Genomic DNA, 18,022 nt, shown 5'->3' on the forward strand with positions numbered 1-18,022 from the left:
ATCAAACTATAGAGCCTTTCATAATAAAATTGTAAAACCTCATGCTGCTATAACTAAACAGGTAAGTTATAACTAATTAAATACCGGGTTTGTATAGCTAACTAACCATACAGCTAATAAGGAAGACCTAAGATCTAATTCATAGCCATAATTATTAGAGCACTAAAAGTGAAACTACAATTCAGCATGAAAGGCGAATTGGAAACAACATAAAAACAGTTTTAGAGGCCAGAGAAAGATTGCTGAAAAGGCAAATTAAACATCCAAGAAATCTTATAAAATTCATCAAAGGCAAAGGATAAAGGTCCAAGATTGCAACTCAAGCATTTAAACAATCTCCGGATAAAAAAACATAATAGTATTTATCAGCAAAAAAAGCACTATGTAAAAAACTAAATAAGCATACAAGAATGAAATCTAGGTGTTTGTTGCCCTAGTGTAAATCTGCTGGCTGGAATGGGCAGAGATCATCCTGATGACACCTCTTGCCATCAAATCTCTTATTGCCTTCCTTGCGAGTGAACCGTTGATCTGTTCGGAAAAAAAAACTAATTTGAGAATCTTCATAAAACATCACAAGATATGAATATCATACTAGGATTGCTTCTTGACACATTAAAATAATGACTATTCACAGAAACAATTGGTCAAGGGCCAGTAAAAAGAGTAAAATACAATTACACAAAAGGCTAAGTAGATTTTTTTTCTTTTTCAAAAAAGGGTAAAAAGCAATCATTGTAATAACTAAAATGTGTAGACATCCCAGAGACGACATTCAGTCGCTGGTCATTGAAATTTAGAGTCAGGCACTTCTTCCAAACTTCTTATATATATCAAAACACAAACAACTTCCGGAATTCAATAAATGGAAAAATGTCTGGAACAACACTTGTTTAAGAGAAACAAAAGAAAACATGAAACTTAAGCGAACAAAAACAACATTCTAGAAAAAAAAACAGAAGAGAATCGAAACAAAACCAATTGAAATGACATGAAATCCAAGTACAAAGCAGTAAGCATGACAATACAGCCTTAAATATTCATATAATCACACATAAATATCAATCTCTTCAACACTATACACCCTAAGCAAAATAAACCAACAAAAATGAATTTTAAAACAAATTCAATCATTTACTATTCATTCACTAAATACCTAAACAATTAAAAATAATCCAAATTCGTAATATTAAAAAACTAATTAAAGCCAAAAAGATAAAAGAATCCATACCCTTAAGCGATCAGAGAGAATTGAAGGAGTGATAAGCTTATACTTAGGAGCTTCAGAGAGAAGCTTATCATAAGTAGCTTGATCAAACAACACCATGTTGTTCACCTTCTCCTTTTGCTTTCCCTTGCTCCACTTCTTCTTCTTCTGCTTTCCTCCGCCCGATTTCGCCGGCTTCGACGACGGCGGCGGTGCCTTCTCCTTCTTCGGTGCCTTCAAATCCAAACCAACAAAATTTAAATATACCCATTTGCTAAAAATCAAGTTATTAAGTGATACAGTTGAGAAAATTGAGTCTAGGGTTTAAAATTTACCATTGGATCTGAGACTGAGGAGTGGCTGCTGCTTGGAGATGAATGAGAGGAAGGGCTGCAGAGATTAGGGTTTTGTTTATTTGAAATCTAGGGTTTCTATTTATAATTATATCGTTTTGTTGTTTTCTTTTTGAGGTTTCAATTTGTTATCCAATTTCTTCATCCAAGTCCAAACACGTTTTTGAAGCCCAGGCCCATACAATATTTATTGACATATGGAAGAATTTCTTTGCTTTATGTAAGATGAATTTAGTATTTAAAAAGAGAAATTGTAAGTGTATAATATCGTCAATAGGTAATATAAAAATAAAATAATTATGAAATTGAGATTTTAATTAACTAAAATTTATGTAAATATAAAGTTAAAATGAAAGGATGAATAATGATAATAAATAATGTAGAATATTACTTTTTATATAAATTTTTTAATGAATTAATTTTTAATGTTTATCAATCAATTTTAATTGTTATATTACATTGATAGATCTAATTAACTGATCCTCTAATCTTAGATGATGTTAGCTTATTAATTATAAAATGATATCTTAAATTCATTTTCTATCACTACAGCCACAGGTCACCTGCATCTCACACGAGTTAGTAAATGAAATAAACAATAATTTATAATTAAAACATTAAAAGTTAGTTATTCACATAGGTCATATAATGTGAACAGTACGACTTCATCTACCATAAAGTGAATGTTTGACCGGTTGTTCCCTGAATAAACTCATGAACAGGCAAAGTGACCAATTGTTAACATAAGTTTAATTATAAAAATTATATGAAAAAAAAATAGTTTATTGAAGTTCAATTTAATTATTATACTACTAATATATTATTAATTAATAAATTTAGATAAATATAATAAAAGTAAACAAAACAATAATAAACCGCATAATTACATAGAAAGAAAGAAAAAATCAAACTTGATTTAACTGCTTAAATAATTTGTTCTTCAAAATAATATAGTATAAGTCTATATTTGATTCGGTTGAACCCATTGATTTTAAAGAAGTATTTCAATGTGTTCTAGAAGGTCTCACTTGGTTCGTTTTATAGCAATTTCTGGTAAGTTAATTTTCTGAAAGTATAGTTTCTAGGAAAAACTTTTCAGAAAGTTTGATAAATGTTGTTTGTTTCGATTTCTATTTTTTTGAAAGTACAAAATTGATTTTAATATAATATATTATATTTTTAATTAAAAAACATAATTGTCCTTTGATAATTTTTATATTGTTAACCAAATCAGTATTTTTTTTAAATCGAGCAATAAATAATTTAATTTTTACTTATTAACTCTTATTTTACGATTCAAGTAGTATTTGAGAGAGTTTTTTAAATATTAAAATTTAAAAATTATACTTTTTTTTAGTTTAGTTTTACATAATATAAAAATTGTCGATAAGAATATTAAAAATATTTAATATTATTATAAATAATAATTATAAAATAATATAGGTATATTTTTTGAAGTAAATAAAAATATTTTTTGTATGAATTTTAGAAAAAGAAAGAAGGAGTTAATGTTAAATTAGAAGAATCCAATAAAAGTGGTAAGGAAGTTCTACTTCCTTGAATTTTACTAGGGAAGTTACTTCCTTAATTAAAGGAAGTCAAACATGTAATTTTCCGAAAAATAAAATGTATAAATTGAATCAAGTAAAAAAAATTACAAGTTTCATTTACCCCCAATTAACCAAGCGAGCCCGAAGATCGGCTTAACGATCTTATATATCTCCATAAGCATCTCAACTCGAGCTATGCAACAGCTCGACGATATAATGACCTCAGTCCAACTATCAACTTCAATCATTTATAACTCTCTGTAAACACCTCCAAATAATTTAATTTTTGATTCATTGAAAAGATGTTTTATGAAGAACATGAATTAATGAAAGGTATCTGAGAAATATAATATACTCGTTTAATAAGAAAAAGTCAAATTTGGAGGTAAGCAAATGCAATATGCAATTTATCAGTCTTTAAAATCATAATTTGGGTTAGAAACTTCTAAGTGATTTAATTTTTATTACCGGAAATTATGGAGTACCATTTGGTTTTTCAGTGTCTGAGAGATTTAGGCCTTGCTTGGTTGGAGGTAAATAGACTAGGAAAGTTGTACTTTCCGGAAAGTAGCAAATTTTTTTTGCTTGGTTCAATTTTTACATTTTACTTCCCGGGAAGTTGGACGTTTGACTTCCCTTTGACTAGAGAAGTAACTTCCCTAGCAAAACCCAAGGAAGTAGAACTTCCCTAGCACTTTTGTTGGTTTTTCCTAATTTAACCTTAATTTTTTTCTTTTTTTCTTTTAAAATTCATATAAAATATTTTTATTTATTTCAAAATATATAATTATATTATTTTATAATTGTTATTTATAATAAATAAATATTTTTATTAAATATTTTATATTATGTAAAATTCAAATAAAAAAATATAATTTTTAAATTTTAATATTTAAAACTCTCTTAAATAGTACGTGAATCGTAAAATAAGAGATAATAAGCAAAAATTAAATTATTTATTACTCGATTTTTAAATTAAAATTATTTGTTTAATAATATAAAAATTATCAAAGGACATTTATGTCTTTTAGTTAAAAATATAGTATATTATATTAAAATTAATTTTGTACTACCCGGGAAGTAAAAATTGAAACAAGTAACATTTAACAAACTTCCTGGGAAGTTAACTTCCCGGAAACTACACTTTCCGGGAAGTTACTTTCCAGGAATTGCTATAAAACGAACCAAGCGAGGCCTTAAAAGGCTCGTAACAGGAGAATTTTCAAAGAAGAAATTACGGATTTTGCAGACTTGTCTTTTATTTGTATTAAAAAGGCGTAAATCATTATAAGTTTCACAAACCTAATTTTCATTACAATACCAATGATGTATTTAAATCTTAGTCTTCTTTGTTTGGAGCTAATATTTTAATCGTTTTTGTCCTCCACTTTTTGTAGTTGTGCTAATTTAATCATCATTTATCATAAAAAAGAGTAATTTAATTTTTATGCATTGAAAAATGATTCATGAATAAGGATCAGGTCTGAATGTATTTCTTATTTTTTTTTAATTTTATTTGATATTTGGTCCTGCCTTTCTTAAACAATAATCTGCGAAAACATAAGTTTTTTTAGGTTTTATTATTCCAATAAACAATAAAATTAGTCACAATTAAATTCATAAATATGTAAACAGAATCCGCTTAAAATCTACTACGGTGCTCATTCAAAAATTAAGAAAAGATGGTTGGGAATAATTAGTTGTAACAGTAAAAAAACATTGTGAAGCTGTCAATATACTTATCTCAGTATTCAATATTTTTTTAATGCAATAATCGACTTTCAATTACAAAAATTGAATAATAAGTTCAATTATCACACAGTCGAGTTGTTTATTCTTTATTTAGCTTTAAAAATTCCAATAGAATTTGTAAGTTGGTGTAGTTCGATCTACCAATGAGCAATTTTAACAATATGTAGTATAAGTTTTTGCGATAATAAGTTTTAGATATTTATTAATTACTAATTTATTATTTATTCTGAAATATATATTTTTTTTATTTATTATTACTGAATATGATTGGCCCTCCCATATATTGGAGTATCAATCTTGGCTCTAGCCTTGCAGGACAAATTAATCGCAGTATTGAGACTTAATTTTTCGAAAAAATTGCATCTTCGACCAACTCCGATTAGGGCGGACTTACTGCTCCGCCATATGAAAACATCGATCTAATACATACGAAGAACATAGTAGAAGTACATTCAAAATTGAAACACACGAACTTTATTAAATAATTTCCTGGGAAATCTGGAGTGATGTAACTGTAAGAAAACATTAGCATTTGAAGTAGCAGAAGCAAGCACGAGTAACCCAGTAACGCTGGTGACAAGCTCCATGGTCAGCTCCCTCCCATTTCCTGCATTGATTGTCGCAGTGTGACGATAACGTACATACTCCCGACCACGTTTTGCTCCTCTTCTCGCATACTTTTTTCGCTGCATCTGTCTCCTCTGCATGCACCAATAATATTCAATCCAGTTACCACAATTATATAACAACGATTATAATTCGCTAGTATGAAACTTTGCCAGTTTCATCTATCATTGTTTTCCGATTTTTGCCAAATACATATTCACAATTCATTTAGATCGAGCTTATGGTGCAATGTTATACCTCCACACGTACATAACTATCCTACTTGACAATTATAACATCGCATCATGTCAGCTATAAACTAAAAATGAATATAATTGGCAACACTCAGAAAAGTAATGGACCGAATTGATAGTATTGTAAATTATTATATATATATTTATTGAACGAGTCATAGTTATTCTAAATAAATACATTTTATCCATATATTTTAATTACGCAAAAGCAAACTTACCTGCATTTGCTAGGAGGAGGATGATGAAAAAGATTGCAAGAAAATAAACAGGTTTGAGAGTAATGTTGGCCATTATAGATTGCGAGAGATTTGATTTCTTTTATCTGATCAGTTGTGCAGTGTAGAGAAGTGGGTAGGGGTATTTATAGTACTTTAAGTTTCTTGATTAATGGATCCTTCATGTGCATGGTTGACTTGCATTACAAGATAACATTTATATTATGGGTAGATATATAGTTACTAATTTAGTGGTGACAACGTTGTAATTTGATAAAACAGAGATAAGATTAATAAACATGAATGCAATTGATTAATTAGTCAAAATGAGTTTGTATATATGTCCATAATTTTGATCGGAGGAACCATATATAATTTTCTTTTTCCAGTCCCGGACTTAATTTTGAGTGGCTTGAGTCCACCTCTTCTAACAGTTGGAGTTTTAACCCCTCTCTCATTTTTAGTTCACTACAAATTATACCTCCTTCACTTAACACAGTCCGAATTAGAATTTATCCTAACCTTAAGATAGATCTGCTAACGATTTTTGGTCGTTTTGATAGATACATTCTCGTAAACAGAATACAATAGTCTATTCATTAATTTTACGAGTTTGAATAATTATAGTTAAATTCTAATCAAGTCCAACAAGAAAAGAGACACTCCACGCGAGTATTAACACTGGAACTTGCATATTTGATTGAAGTTTGAATATAAATAATTACTTCAAGTCGTAAAATTTATATATCGAACTGTCTATTTTTTTAGTATATATTTGTTAAAACTATAAAATATATAAAACTATAAAATTATTTGCTTATTATATTTTTTAAAAATTAATAGTATATTCCGTTGATTATATGAGTTGAAATAATTAATTTTTAATTTTTTCGCACATTTCATTACTTATTGTGTCAGCTATAAAAACTTTTCATACAATTTTTTACATGATGACATATCATAAATAAAAAAGTTTTACCGTTAATTAAGGATCTAGTTGTCTTATGCAATATTTTAAAGATCAAACCGGATTAGCAGCTAGATTCAATCGATTTGATTGAGGATACAAAAACTAATCCTGTTTGATAAGAAGGTTGAGACTTTAAAGATGGTCAAAGATAAATCATAAAAGTAATAACAAGAGCTGCTCTAATTTTAGAACTTTTCAAATTCAAATAATATAAAATTATATTATACTCTTTTTAAATTTATAATACTTCTTTCGTTTCAAATCGATATATAATATAATATTTTATTTATTTTAAATTATGAATAGTTATTTATTGCCGAATTAATTAATTATAGTAGAATAAATTAAAAAACAGAAAATGTACTAAAATTTAATCATTTTTAATATTTATATTTATAGTAAAATTTTCCGTTAATTTAAAATGCAGAAAAAAAAAATTACTAATTAAAGGGATAAGCAGAGCTGACTTTCCAAGGATTTGGCTCAACAATTGAGATGATATACTGTTAGAAAAAAATGTGAAACCCACATGCATTACTCCCTCTTATGCAGCATTAATTGCCAAGTGTTAAATTATAGGCTCCATGATAAATTAGATCCAATAATGCAAGATTTCCTTTTTAAAAAGAATTTTTGTGTTTTTGTTTAATACGTAGTTACTAGTGTAAAATATTTATTTGCAATCAATTCATATCCGACCTTAGCTCAGTTGGTAGAGCGGAGGACTGTAGTGGGGAAAGTCCATAGTTATCCTTAGGTCGCTGGTTCGAATCCGGCAGGTCGGATTCTTTTTTTACCAATGTTTTGGATATGCAATTTCATTAGTTTATTATGCATACGGGCTGGATAGAAATTTTAAAGTTTGAAATTTTTAATTTTCTTGATGAATATTGATAAATCACTTAAGCACTGAATTCCGAGTTAACAGGGAACAAAAAGAAAATGGAGGTCACATGAAACACCAGGGAGAGTTAACGGTTGTTCGCTCCAAAGCTAGAATTAGTTGGACAGGAAAACAAAAAAGAGTACAGTAGGGTGAGTAAGAAATTACCTTTAGAGTTTGCACATAAGATGGTTTAGATAAACTAACTCGTGCAAACTTTTGTTGAAATTTCCCTTCAACTTCTTTAGCCCCTATATTATGTTATGTCTCGAGCTACGTGTCAGATGTGTGCAACGTAGGGACCATTCTCATGTGTTAGAGATTCTTCTATGGTCCCCATAAGTTATTTGGCGCGCATGCTATCCAACATACAGTGTTAGCCGAGATACCTGTTATGGTCTTGTATCTTGATTATTTAGCTTGTGATGAGCCAAGATACAAGACTACGTATTGTATCTCGGTCATTTTTTGGTATATCTCTAGTAGTCTCTACTCGGATACTAACTATTTGCAATATGTTGATAGATTTGTCTAGAGTATATCGGTCATTCGTTTGATTTAGCGGCATCACATATCGGTGAGGTTGCTTGATCGCTATGATGTGTTATCACTACATTATCAAATATGTCAACTTTTGTATTAACTCAACAACGACAATTATATGAGTAATATTAATAGTAAATTTGATGATATGATAAAAAGAAAGCTTAACGCATATTTAAATTCATGCACTATCACACTTTTTATGATTGAACTTTTGTATTAAAAATGTCCTCATCAGCTTTATTTAAATTAAATTCTTAATATTGTTTATTTTTGTCCATGCAAACACACTGAGTTCATCTTTAACGAAAATAGACATATATAGTGGACTCTATATGGACGCTTTTTTAGTATATGAACTCAATTGTTAAAAGTATGATAGTGCAGAAACTCAAATATGCGTTATCGTCGGAAAAAACCTATGCTACGATCAATTGCAGATTCGTCTTACAAACCATAAAAGATGAATTAAATGATTGTGTTGAAGTTAAGATAAAATTCGATCAATCAAGAAACGACACACAACATACAACTTGAAAAGTCAAAAAAATTATGAAACAACAACAATCAGCAACATGCGAGTTCAAAATTAATACACAAACGGATCAACTAAAACCAAGAAATATATAAAAAAATGGATCATTACAAATCGAAATATGTGACCGCTCATAGCAGGTAGATATTGATCGAGAAAAAAAATAACCATAAATTTTTGATGTAGAATTATGATTCTAAAAGAAATTTTGCATTTGTTCGCTCACTTCTTCCGACGTCTTTTTTTTTTCTAAAATCATTTCATCATGTTCTCGCTCTTTTATTTTTTAGTTACGCCATTATATATTGCAAAAAGTATAAATTTTGTCTTATTTTTTTAAAATCGTTCTATGAATCTAATACTACCTCAAGAATATATCATTATGAACATATATAGCATCTTAGTGGTAGTAACTATTTTATGATAAAATAATAATTTAATGGTAAAATCCGCAAGACTGATAAGACACCATAAATTGAGTGTTTATTTTCACTAATATTCTAATTACTTGTTGTTTATGTTATTGTATGAAATCATATTAAGTCTTTATTTATAGTTGACTCTCTTCTCCTTCTCTAAATATGTATACTTAAAATACAAATATTAATAATATTCGGGAAAGTGAAAAAAAGAATTAATTAACTTTAATATTTCTGCTAAAGATAAAAAATAATGAAGGAATAAATGCAGTTTGTGGAATTCTGACTCAATAATCTTCGAATCCAACGTGTGGGTATGTAGGCAAAAATGAAGTGTATAAAATTTAATAATTTTTATTAAAGAGAAGAAAACCAAGGGAATATTTAATTATGTCATGCACATAATTAACTAGCTAAAGTATGTTGGAATTTTTTACTTTTAATTTTATTGATGAAATAGGAATAATATAGAGTGATATTCAAAAAAAGGAATAATATAGAGTGAATATTTAGCTCTTGTGTAATCGTATAAGAATCAATTAAATAAAAAAAAATTGTGTTTGAGTTTGAAGCTCAATCAACATGAAAAGAACATTAAACTTTAGAATCAATTATCTAATCAAAATAGCAATTTTTTCGTTTCATGCTTTATCTACAATCTATACGTGTATTTATTTTAAATGCATCCCAAAGCAAAAAAAAAGTTTTAATTTCACTTGAATTTAATATTAGACCATAATTTATTTTTCAATGTGACTGCCATTACTTAAAAATAATAAAGTGATTATAGAATTGTAACTTAAATACCAATTTACTCACTAAAATTATATGCAATGGACAGTTAATACAAAATTATTATTTATCAATTAGTTACTTGATTTTTTTTTTCAATTACATCAAATGTATCAATTTTAAAAATAACCACGGAAAATTAATTGATCGAAATATGGACTAATTACTGTAACATAATAGATTCAAAGTTTTAGTGTTAATTATACATTGCATATAAGTTGAAGGGACAATTTGGTATTTAAATATAAAATTATTCCGTTTGTGAGATACGCAAGTCCTTGTTAGGAGAAAAATTATCTATCTATTGACAATTATAGCTCATTTGTTACATTTGTTAAGGAATATACGATGAAGACGGTCGAATCCATAGGATTCGCCGATGTATCATTCAACAAGACGAAGACCGAATCCTTTAGGATCCGCCCAAAGTGCGTCGATCCTGGGATCCGGATAGATCGTCATATCTACTATAATATCTCGAAGTACCTTCCTATTTAGACACAAACTCCAACTGAGAAAGATAAGCTCTAACTTAGGAAGACGAGACTATTTAGGAAGACGTTACTAAATAGGACTCATGTCTGAATAAGGCAGATCACGCCAAATCAGAGTCAATCCCTACAAAGTAGGATTCACTTACCTACTACAACTCTATAAGGTATGCAATCATCTACTATAAAAGGAGCATGAGGTATGACTGGAAACACAATTACATTCATATACTAAAACGCTGCTCAAAACTCTAAACTGACTTTAGCATCGGAGAGTTAATCGGACAACCACCGTCCAATTAACTTCTACCATATTTTGCAGGTCTCATTCACCGGTTCAGAAGGCAGCTCCATCATTACATATATCATAATTTTAAAATTTTATCCATCATCTTTAGTGTGTTGGTAAATATACTTATGCTTAGTTTGTATAATGTAGTAGAATGAAATTTTGTACACATGGATTAATAATAATAATAATATATCATCATGTCAATTTTAAACGAGATGTGAATATATTTGATAAAGGTTAAACAAAACAAACTAACTAATAAAATTTCAAAATCACAATATATAACGAGCTGTATTTATGAGAAGATAAATATATTTTGCTTTTTTCTTCTTCTTAACTAAGACTGTCAGTTTTTTTTTTTTGAACTCAACTAAGACTATCAGTTATTCATGAACATTTTTATATTAGTGAATTTTAGTAAAATTTTATATGAAGGATTATAAAGTATTCGTTTTAGATAAAATAATATTTTAGGAATATAATGGTGAGAATTTTAATAAAATCTCAAAATCATGTAGCTAAACTTTTTGCTTTGCAATTAGGAACCCATCAATTCAATTTGTATTAAAAAGGGTATTTGCAACCCCACCTTGGTCTCAATCTGTGGATTTCTTTCTACGTAGGTCCATTTTCAGTTAAAGAAGAACCTATAAAGCCCACATTTCTTATAATAATATACAATATAATAAAATAATATAAATTAATTTAATACTATAGTATATAATATAATAAAATATTTTGTCTGCGATGTATTAAAGTGGGATTCATGGAGTTCCTTTAAGCAGTAACCATCATCTTTTTAGATACACCATTAGCACCCACGGCCGCCATCTGGATATAGTTTAAGTGCCACTAATTCTAGATTACTAATTTAATTATCAATTAAGGATCATATAGATTATAGGCAGTAGGGGTGGGCATGGACCGGTTAACCGGTCCATGAGGGTGATTTGTAAACCGGTCCATTGTAATACGGTTTTTAAAATTAAAAACCTAAACCTAAAATTTTAAACGGTTAACCGGTAAATCGGTTAACCATCAAAAATGGTTCGGTTTTACGGTTTTTAACCATATAACCATTAGAAAAATTAAAGACAAAAAAAGATAAAATTTTAATTCTATTTAATTTTTTAGCAAACAAAAAAAACCATAAAAATTCAAATTATATTAAAAATATAAATCTAAACTATCTTATGAATAGTTAAGTCAATGCAAATATTTAAAACTATTATTATTTACAAATAATTTATAAATAACATCAAAATATTTTTACATATAGATTCTCCTAAAATATAGAAATATTCCTAAATAAAATATCTATCAATATATTTTTATATTTAGATTTTATTGTGTATATTATAAAATCCATATTATTTTATAGATCATAAAATATACCTTATTAATTATTAAAAATATATGAATATATATATATATATAAAAACCGGTTAACCGATTAACCACGGTTTTTTTAGAAATCCAAAACCTAAACCTAAACCATTAACCATGAAAATTAAAAATCAAAAACCTAAACCTAAACCGTTGGACCGGTTAACCACATTTTCCGGTTCGATTTTCCGGTTTCGGTTCGGTTAATCGGTTTGATCGGTTTTTTTGCCCACCCCTGATAGGCAGTGGACGAGTTAAAAGGGTGAAAAAAGAAGGTTAAGAAAAGAGAAATAAGGTTAAATTAATGGTTTTAATTTTATTTGGAAGATACGTGAATCCTTCCAAAATGACAGAGTTTTTCTAAAAAATATCATAAGTTTATATTAATGAATTAATTTAACTAAATTTTAAAAATTTATGGAAGGAATATTTCCTTTCCATTTTACATTGTGTCTCTCACATTTAAGAGCTGTTCGTGCAAGAAGATGTGCTCCCCTGTTTGATTGCCTGTTCGCATACTTCACACTCATACACTGCAAACTTGGTAGCATACTCCTGCAGTCTTGGACAAACAGACCAATGTCATTAGCAGGCACCACATCATTCTTGAAGATATCCACTGCAACTTTTGAGTCAGAATTGATCTCAAAAGGAATTAGATTTTCCTCTAGTGCCAACATAATTCCATCTCTGATTGCCACTGCCTCTCCTGTGCTCACATCTGTTAACCCCCTATATTTGCAGTAGCCAGAAGTTATAACTTGTCCCTGCCAATCGCGAGCTACTGCTCCAGTACCATAGCACTTATTAATGCTGTCAAAACCTGCATCAACGTTGATTTTGTATGTATGTCTTCTTGGGGGTATCCACCTCTTATCCTCAGCCAGAATCCTTCTTCCTGCTCTTGCTCCCAGATACTTTCCTTCTTTCCCTGCCTTTTCAAACTCCTCAATATAGTTTTAAGCCCAAAGGACTACCTGGTCTGCTGGTTTGCCAATGCTGCCAAAAACTGAACAGTTTCTATTGCTCCAAATTAACCACAATATCACACCAAACATCTGGAACTCCTCCTTTTTAAGAATTCTGAAAGCATGTAAGAAGAAGTCCTGAACTCCCCAATTTCTTTCAGGTTTAATGCTCTCTGATAAGCTCCAAAGCTTCCATGTGTTCTTCGCCTTTTTGCAATACCAGAAAACATGCATTTGATTCTCAATATCCATTCCACAGTCTTCACACAAGCTGTTCACCTGCATACCCCTCTGAGCCAAATTTGTCTTCACAGGAAGCCAATTTTGAAAAGCTCTCCATATGAAATTTTTTACCTTATTTGGAACAACCATTTTCCACAATGATTTCCACCACTTTAAGTTTGCTGAGACAGTAGAGCTTGAAGCTATCCCCTTCATATTCCATGCCAATCTGTATCCACTCCTCACAGAATACTCACCATCTTTGTCATAGTGCCATCGTAGTAAATCCTTTTGACTTGTTATTGCCAAAGGGATCTGCAGAATGCTTTCTACATCTATTTCATCAAAACTGTCAACAATGGACTCAACCTTCCAAAACGCATTATCAGAGATTAGCTGACTAACCTTAGTATCTTCAGGCAGCTTGTGATTGCTCTGGATTTTGAAAGTTGATTCCCTTGGGATTCAAGGGTCAGCATAAATATTGATATCATTCCCATCACCAACTCTCCATCTATTGCCTGCTACTAAAACATCCTTCGCCCACATGATACTTCTCCAGGTATAGGACCCCATTCTTGGGCAAGATGCATTCAAAAAGGAGCAGTTTTTGAAGTACCTGTGCTTGTATATTCTGGCCAACAAACAGTTTGGGTTACTGTGAATTCTCCATCCTTGCTTTGCCAATAGAGCTTTATTAAAACACTCTAAATCCCTAAACCCCATACCTCCCATACATTTAGGTTTGCACAAAGTTTTCCATTTTGCCCGGTGAATTTTCCTGCTCTCTGTACTGCTTCCCCACCAAAATTTATTGCAAAGACCTTCAATAGCTGTAATCAGGCCTTTAGGAATCCTGAAACAATTCATATAATATGTGGGAATGGCGTAAATAACCGCTTTCAGTAAGACTTCTCTACCTCCGCTTGGAAAAAGATTTTCCTTCCACGATTGCAATTTTTGCCAAATTCTCTCTTTAATGTATAAATTTATACATATTTTTAACAATAAAAGTATCATAAAATCAAACCATTTAGGAGTATTTTATGTATATTTTTTGAAGTTTGTATTTTAATAAATTTTTCTATTCTGAACAAAAAATATATAATTTTTTTTTACAGTTAGTTCTGAAACTTCTTTTATAAAATTTGAAAATTAAATTTTATGTATAATTTGTTTAATAAAACATGATTAACAATATTTTCATTTCGTTACCAAGATTTTTTTGTTAGTTGTATGTGCTTTGTAATTTTTTTTTATAAAAATATTAATGACTTACTATTATTTTTTCTATATTAAAAAATATTATTAACTCCAATCCAAATAGAATTTATCTTCTCTTTAAGCTCTAATGTGTCACGGGAAATTTTATCTAGACCCGGTTTATGAAAAAAAAAACATAAACCTATCCAATCATATGCTAAAAAAATGAGAAGAGAAAAAATTATGAAAAGAGAGAGAACGCCCAATATGGTGACTTAAAAAATTAAGTTTACATATAATAAAAAAATTAGGTTTACATATGGTTTTTTTGTTGAAAGTCATGTGTATAAATTATCAAATGTTAATATTTAGGAGTATAAATATATATTTGGTCAATAAATAAATAATTTACAAAAAGCATCTGATACGCCATATCTTTTAATTTGATTTTTGCATATAAGAACTCAATGTTTAGGGTTGTTTGAAATGATTCGGTTTAAAATAAATATTTTAATTTGATGCTAAATTATATATTAAAGAAATTGAATTAATAAATCAATTTTTTTATTATAATTTCGTCGCTATGATTTTTTTTTATAACAAATAACATGGCAAATAACATAACATCTTTTTTTTGGTGCAAGGTTCATGAAGTTTTCTGAACGGATCTCAACTATAAGACGACACCTTTAAGCCTTCCACATTCAAACTAATCCTCATTCGGACAGTGTAGATCTCTTGCGGGAGGCAAACTCTGCCTTTAAATTTTAAACGGCTGCATACATGAGCACGGGTCGAACCCACAACCTCACTTAAGTTAGACGAGCGCTTTACCAATTCATCTACGCTTTGAGATTTAAAAACTAACATCTCTATTACATATGATCTTCATAAATTCTGCAATCCACTGAACCATCATCACTCAAAGAGGTGAGGTGATTAGCAATAAATTTCGCTTCTTTAAAAATATGGACGACTTGAACCCCAATCTTTTTTTAGAAGCGCAAATACATTGCAAATGTAGGTTAGTTTAATCTAAAATTAATTTTATTTTCAAAAGCTAAAACCTCCATTGATGAAAATGAAAATTACGTAAAAACAAATAGTCAACAAATTGAAAAAATTAATGTAAAATAATGATGAGAGTTATCCAAATATATGAATAGTTCAAACATTGAAATTAAGATTTTGAAATCCTTGATTTTTGAAACGTCAAAATTTTCAAATCTCATCTTCAATATATCCAAAAATTATCTTTAAACGTTAGATCCGTTGAAGATTTATGTTGTCTGATTTTTATCTTCAAAAATTATAAAAAAGTAGATTTTTATTCTCAAAACACCTTATCAATCACCAAGAACATTCAACAAACACTATAACAAGAATCAATAAAATTCTAAATCTAAAAAGATTTATAGATCTAAACAGACATAAATATAAAGAAAACTTTAGAAATAGCAATAATTTAGGTGGATGGAAGATGATTTTTCGATAAAGATTGAAAATCACCTTCTCCCACCCTCTATAAGATCAAGCGAAGATGAGATTTTTAGAGAATAATTTTTTAAAGAGATTTTTTTTTCTTTTATATTATTCATTATATATATATATATATATATATATATATATGATTTTAATATGTAAATATCAATTCTTTTTTGTGGAAGGCTAAAAGTATACCCATATTTTGGAGCATAGATGAGAAGCCAAGTTGATTTGTCTTCTTTTAAGGACAAATAAAAGTAGAGCGCCGTTTAAGGTCACAAACATTTGTATTGGTATCAAATCAAACACATCAACTATCACTTAAAAAGGCCGATTAATGAAAAGACTTATATCCAAACGCTTAGACCGAGTTGTTTGTAACCCGAAATGGAAAGACTTATATCCAAACGCTTCAGTCTTAACTCTCTTGCGTGAATCATCGGACCATGCTCCTATTTTACTAGAGATTGAGGGAAAGAAGCAAAGAAATCATCATAAAAGAAAGAAAATTCCCAGATTTGAATCAATGTGGGTTAGACGTAGTGACTGCGAAGGTGTCGTCAAATCTGCCTGGGCTGCAAACATAGAAACTGGTGATTCTTCTGTGATGGGAAAAATTAGCAATTGTCTGAATATGCTCCATAGGTGGAATGAAGAAGTCGTGGGTAGTGTAGCAAAACAAATCAAACTTAAAAGAAAGCAAATTCTTAATCTCCAGCTTCAAGCAGCAGATCATGAAACTTTCCAATCTATTCGCAAGGTGGAATTAGAGCTTGAAGAGCTTCTAACTTGCGAGGAAACTTTCTGGTTACAACGATCGAAAGCTCTGTGGCTTAAAGAAGGAGATAGAAACACTGCGTTCTTTCACAGGAAAGCTTCACAACGTCGCAAACGCAACACTATTTCTGGTCTCTTTGATTTAAACGGTAATTGGTGTGAAGAGATTGCTGAGCTCGACGTCATATCTAGAGACTATTTCCAAACGCTTTTTGAATCATCGAACCCGCTGAATTTTGAAGCAGCTTTAAGAGGTATTCGCAACTCTCTGTCTGTTGATCTGGTTGAACAATTGTCGAGAAGCTACACTAGGGAAGAGGTGTCCAAGGCCATCAACAATATGCACCCTCACAAGGCACCCGGTCCGGATGGTATGTCCCCTCTTTTTTTCCAGAAATATTGGCATGTTATTGGAGGCGATGTGTGCAGTTTTGTTCTTAGCCTTTTGAATGGTGCTCCTTTTCCAGAGAAATTAAACCACACTCATATAGTCTTAATACCGAAGATAAAAAACCCGGAAACCATGAAAGACTATAGGCCTATCAGTCTATGCAACGTTTTGTATAAGATTGTTTCTAAGGTCCTCGTAAATAGGCTAAAAAACATTATGCCTCATATCATTTCTCCTACTCAAAGCGCCTTTGTTAAAGATAGGCTTATCACCGACAATATCCTTGTAGCTTTCGAATGTTTCCACTGGATGCATCAAAAAAATAAGGGTAAAAAAGGTTATATGGCCATGAAACTCGACATGAGTAAAGCGTTCGACAGAATAGAATGGGGTTTCCTTGAGGCAGTTTTAGATAAATTGGGTTTTCCAGCTCAATTCCGATCCCTGATTATGAAGTGTATTTCATCGGTTTCCTTCGCAGTCATGATTAATGGTAATCCCCAAAGCACATTTTTTCCGAGTCGTGGACTCAGACAGGGCGACCCCCTTTCGCCTTTCCTGTTCATCTTATGTTCAGAGGCATTCTCTGGCCTTTTAAATGCGGCGTCGGCAGAAGGTAAAATTCATGGGGTCAAGATTGCTAGATCAGCCCCGGTTATTTCGCATCTATTCTTCGCGGATGATACAGTCATTTTCAGTCGTGCCTCAGAAAAGGAAGCTTTAGAGAT

The 18,022-nt window shown here is 30.1% G+C and overlaps 2 protein-coding genes and 1 non-coding gene across 3 annotated transcripts; 1 reads left to right on the forward strand and 2 right to left on the reverse strand.

Annotated features, from left to right (window-relative positions):
* Window positions 1-255: 255 nt before the first annotated feature.
* LOC126683053 (40S ribosomal protein S25-4) lies at window positions 256-16,705 on the reverse strand. The gene is made up of 4 exons (XM_050378871.1): window positions 16,699-16,705; window positions 1,543-1,585; window positions 1,232-1,441; window positions 256-531 (listed from the first exon to the last, which is right to left on the reverse strand). Exons 2-4 carry the CDS (start codon window positions 1,543-1,545, stop codon window positions 418-420), a joined length of 327 nt encoding a protein of 108 aa, XP_050234828.1. The 5' UTR covers window positions 1,546-1,585; window positions 16,699-16,705; the 3' UTR covers window positions 256-417.
* LOC126683054 (defensin-like protein 1) lies at window positions 5,207-6,063 on the reverse strand. The gene is made up of 2 exons (XM_050378872.1): window positions 5,941-6,063; window positions 5,207-5,563 (listed from the first exon to the last, which is right to left on the reverse strand). The coding sequence occupies exons 1-2, from the start codon at window positions 6,011-6,013 to the stop codon at window positions 5,388-5,390; spliced, it is 249 nt and encodes an 82-aa protein (XP_050234829.1). The 5' UTR covers window positions 6,014-6,063; the 3' UTR covers window positions 5,207-5,387.
* Window positions 7,602-7,692, forward strand: TRNAY-GUA (transfer RNA tyrosine (anticodon GUA)). Its single transcript is given in 2 exon segments — window positions 7,602-7,638; window positions 7,657-7,692. It is a non-coding gene; the product is annotated as a tRNA-Tyr (tRNA).
* Window positions 16,706-18,022: the final 1,317 nt, after the last annotated feature.

Source organism: Mercurialis annua, linkage group LG5, assembly GCF_937616625.2.
Source record: "Mercurialis annua linkage group LG5, ddMerAnnu1.2, whole genome shotgun sequence".
NCBI classification, from domain to species: Eukaryota; Viridiplantae; Streptophyta; class Magnoliopsida; order Malpighiales; family Euphorbiaceae; genus Mercurialis; species Mercurialis annua.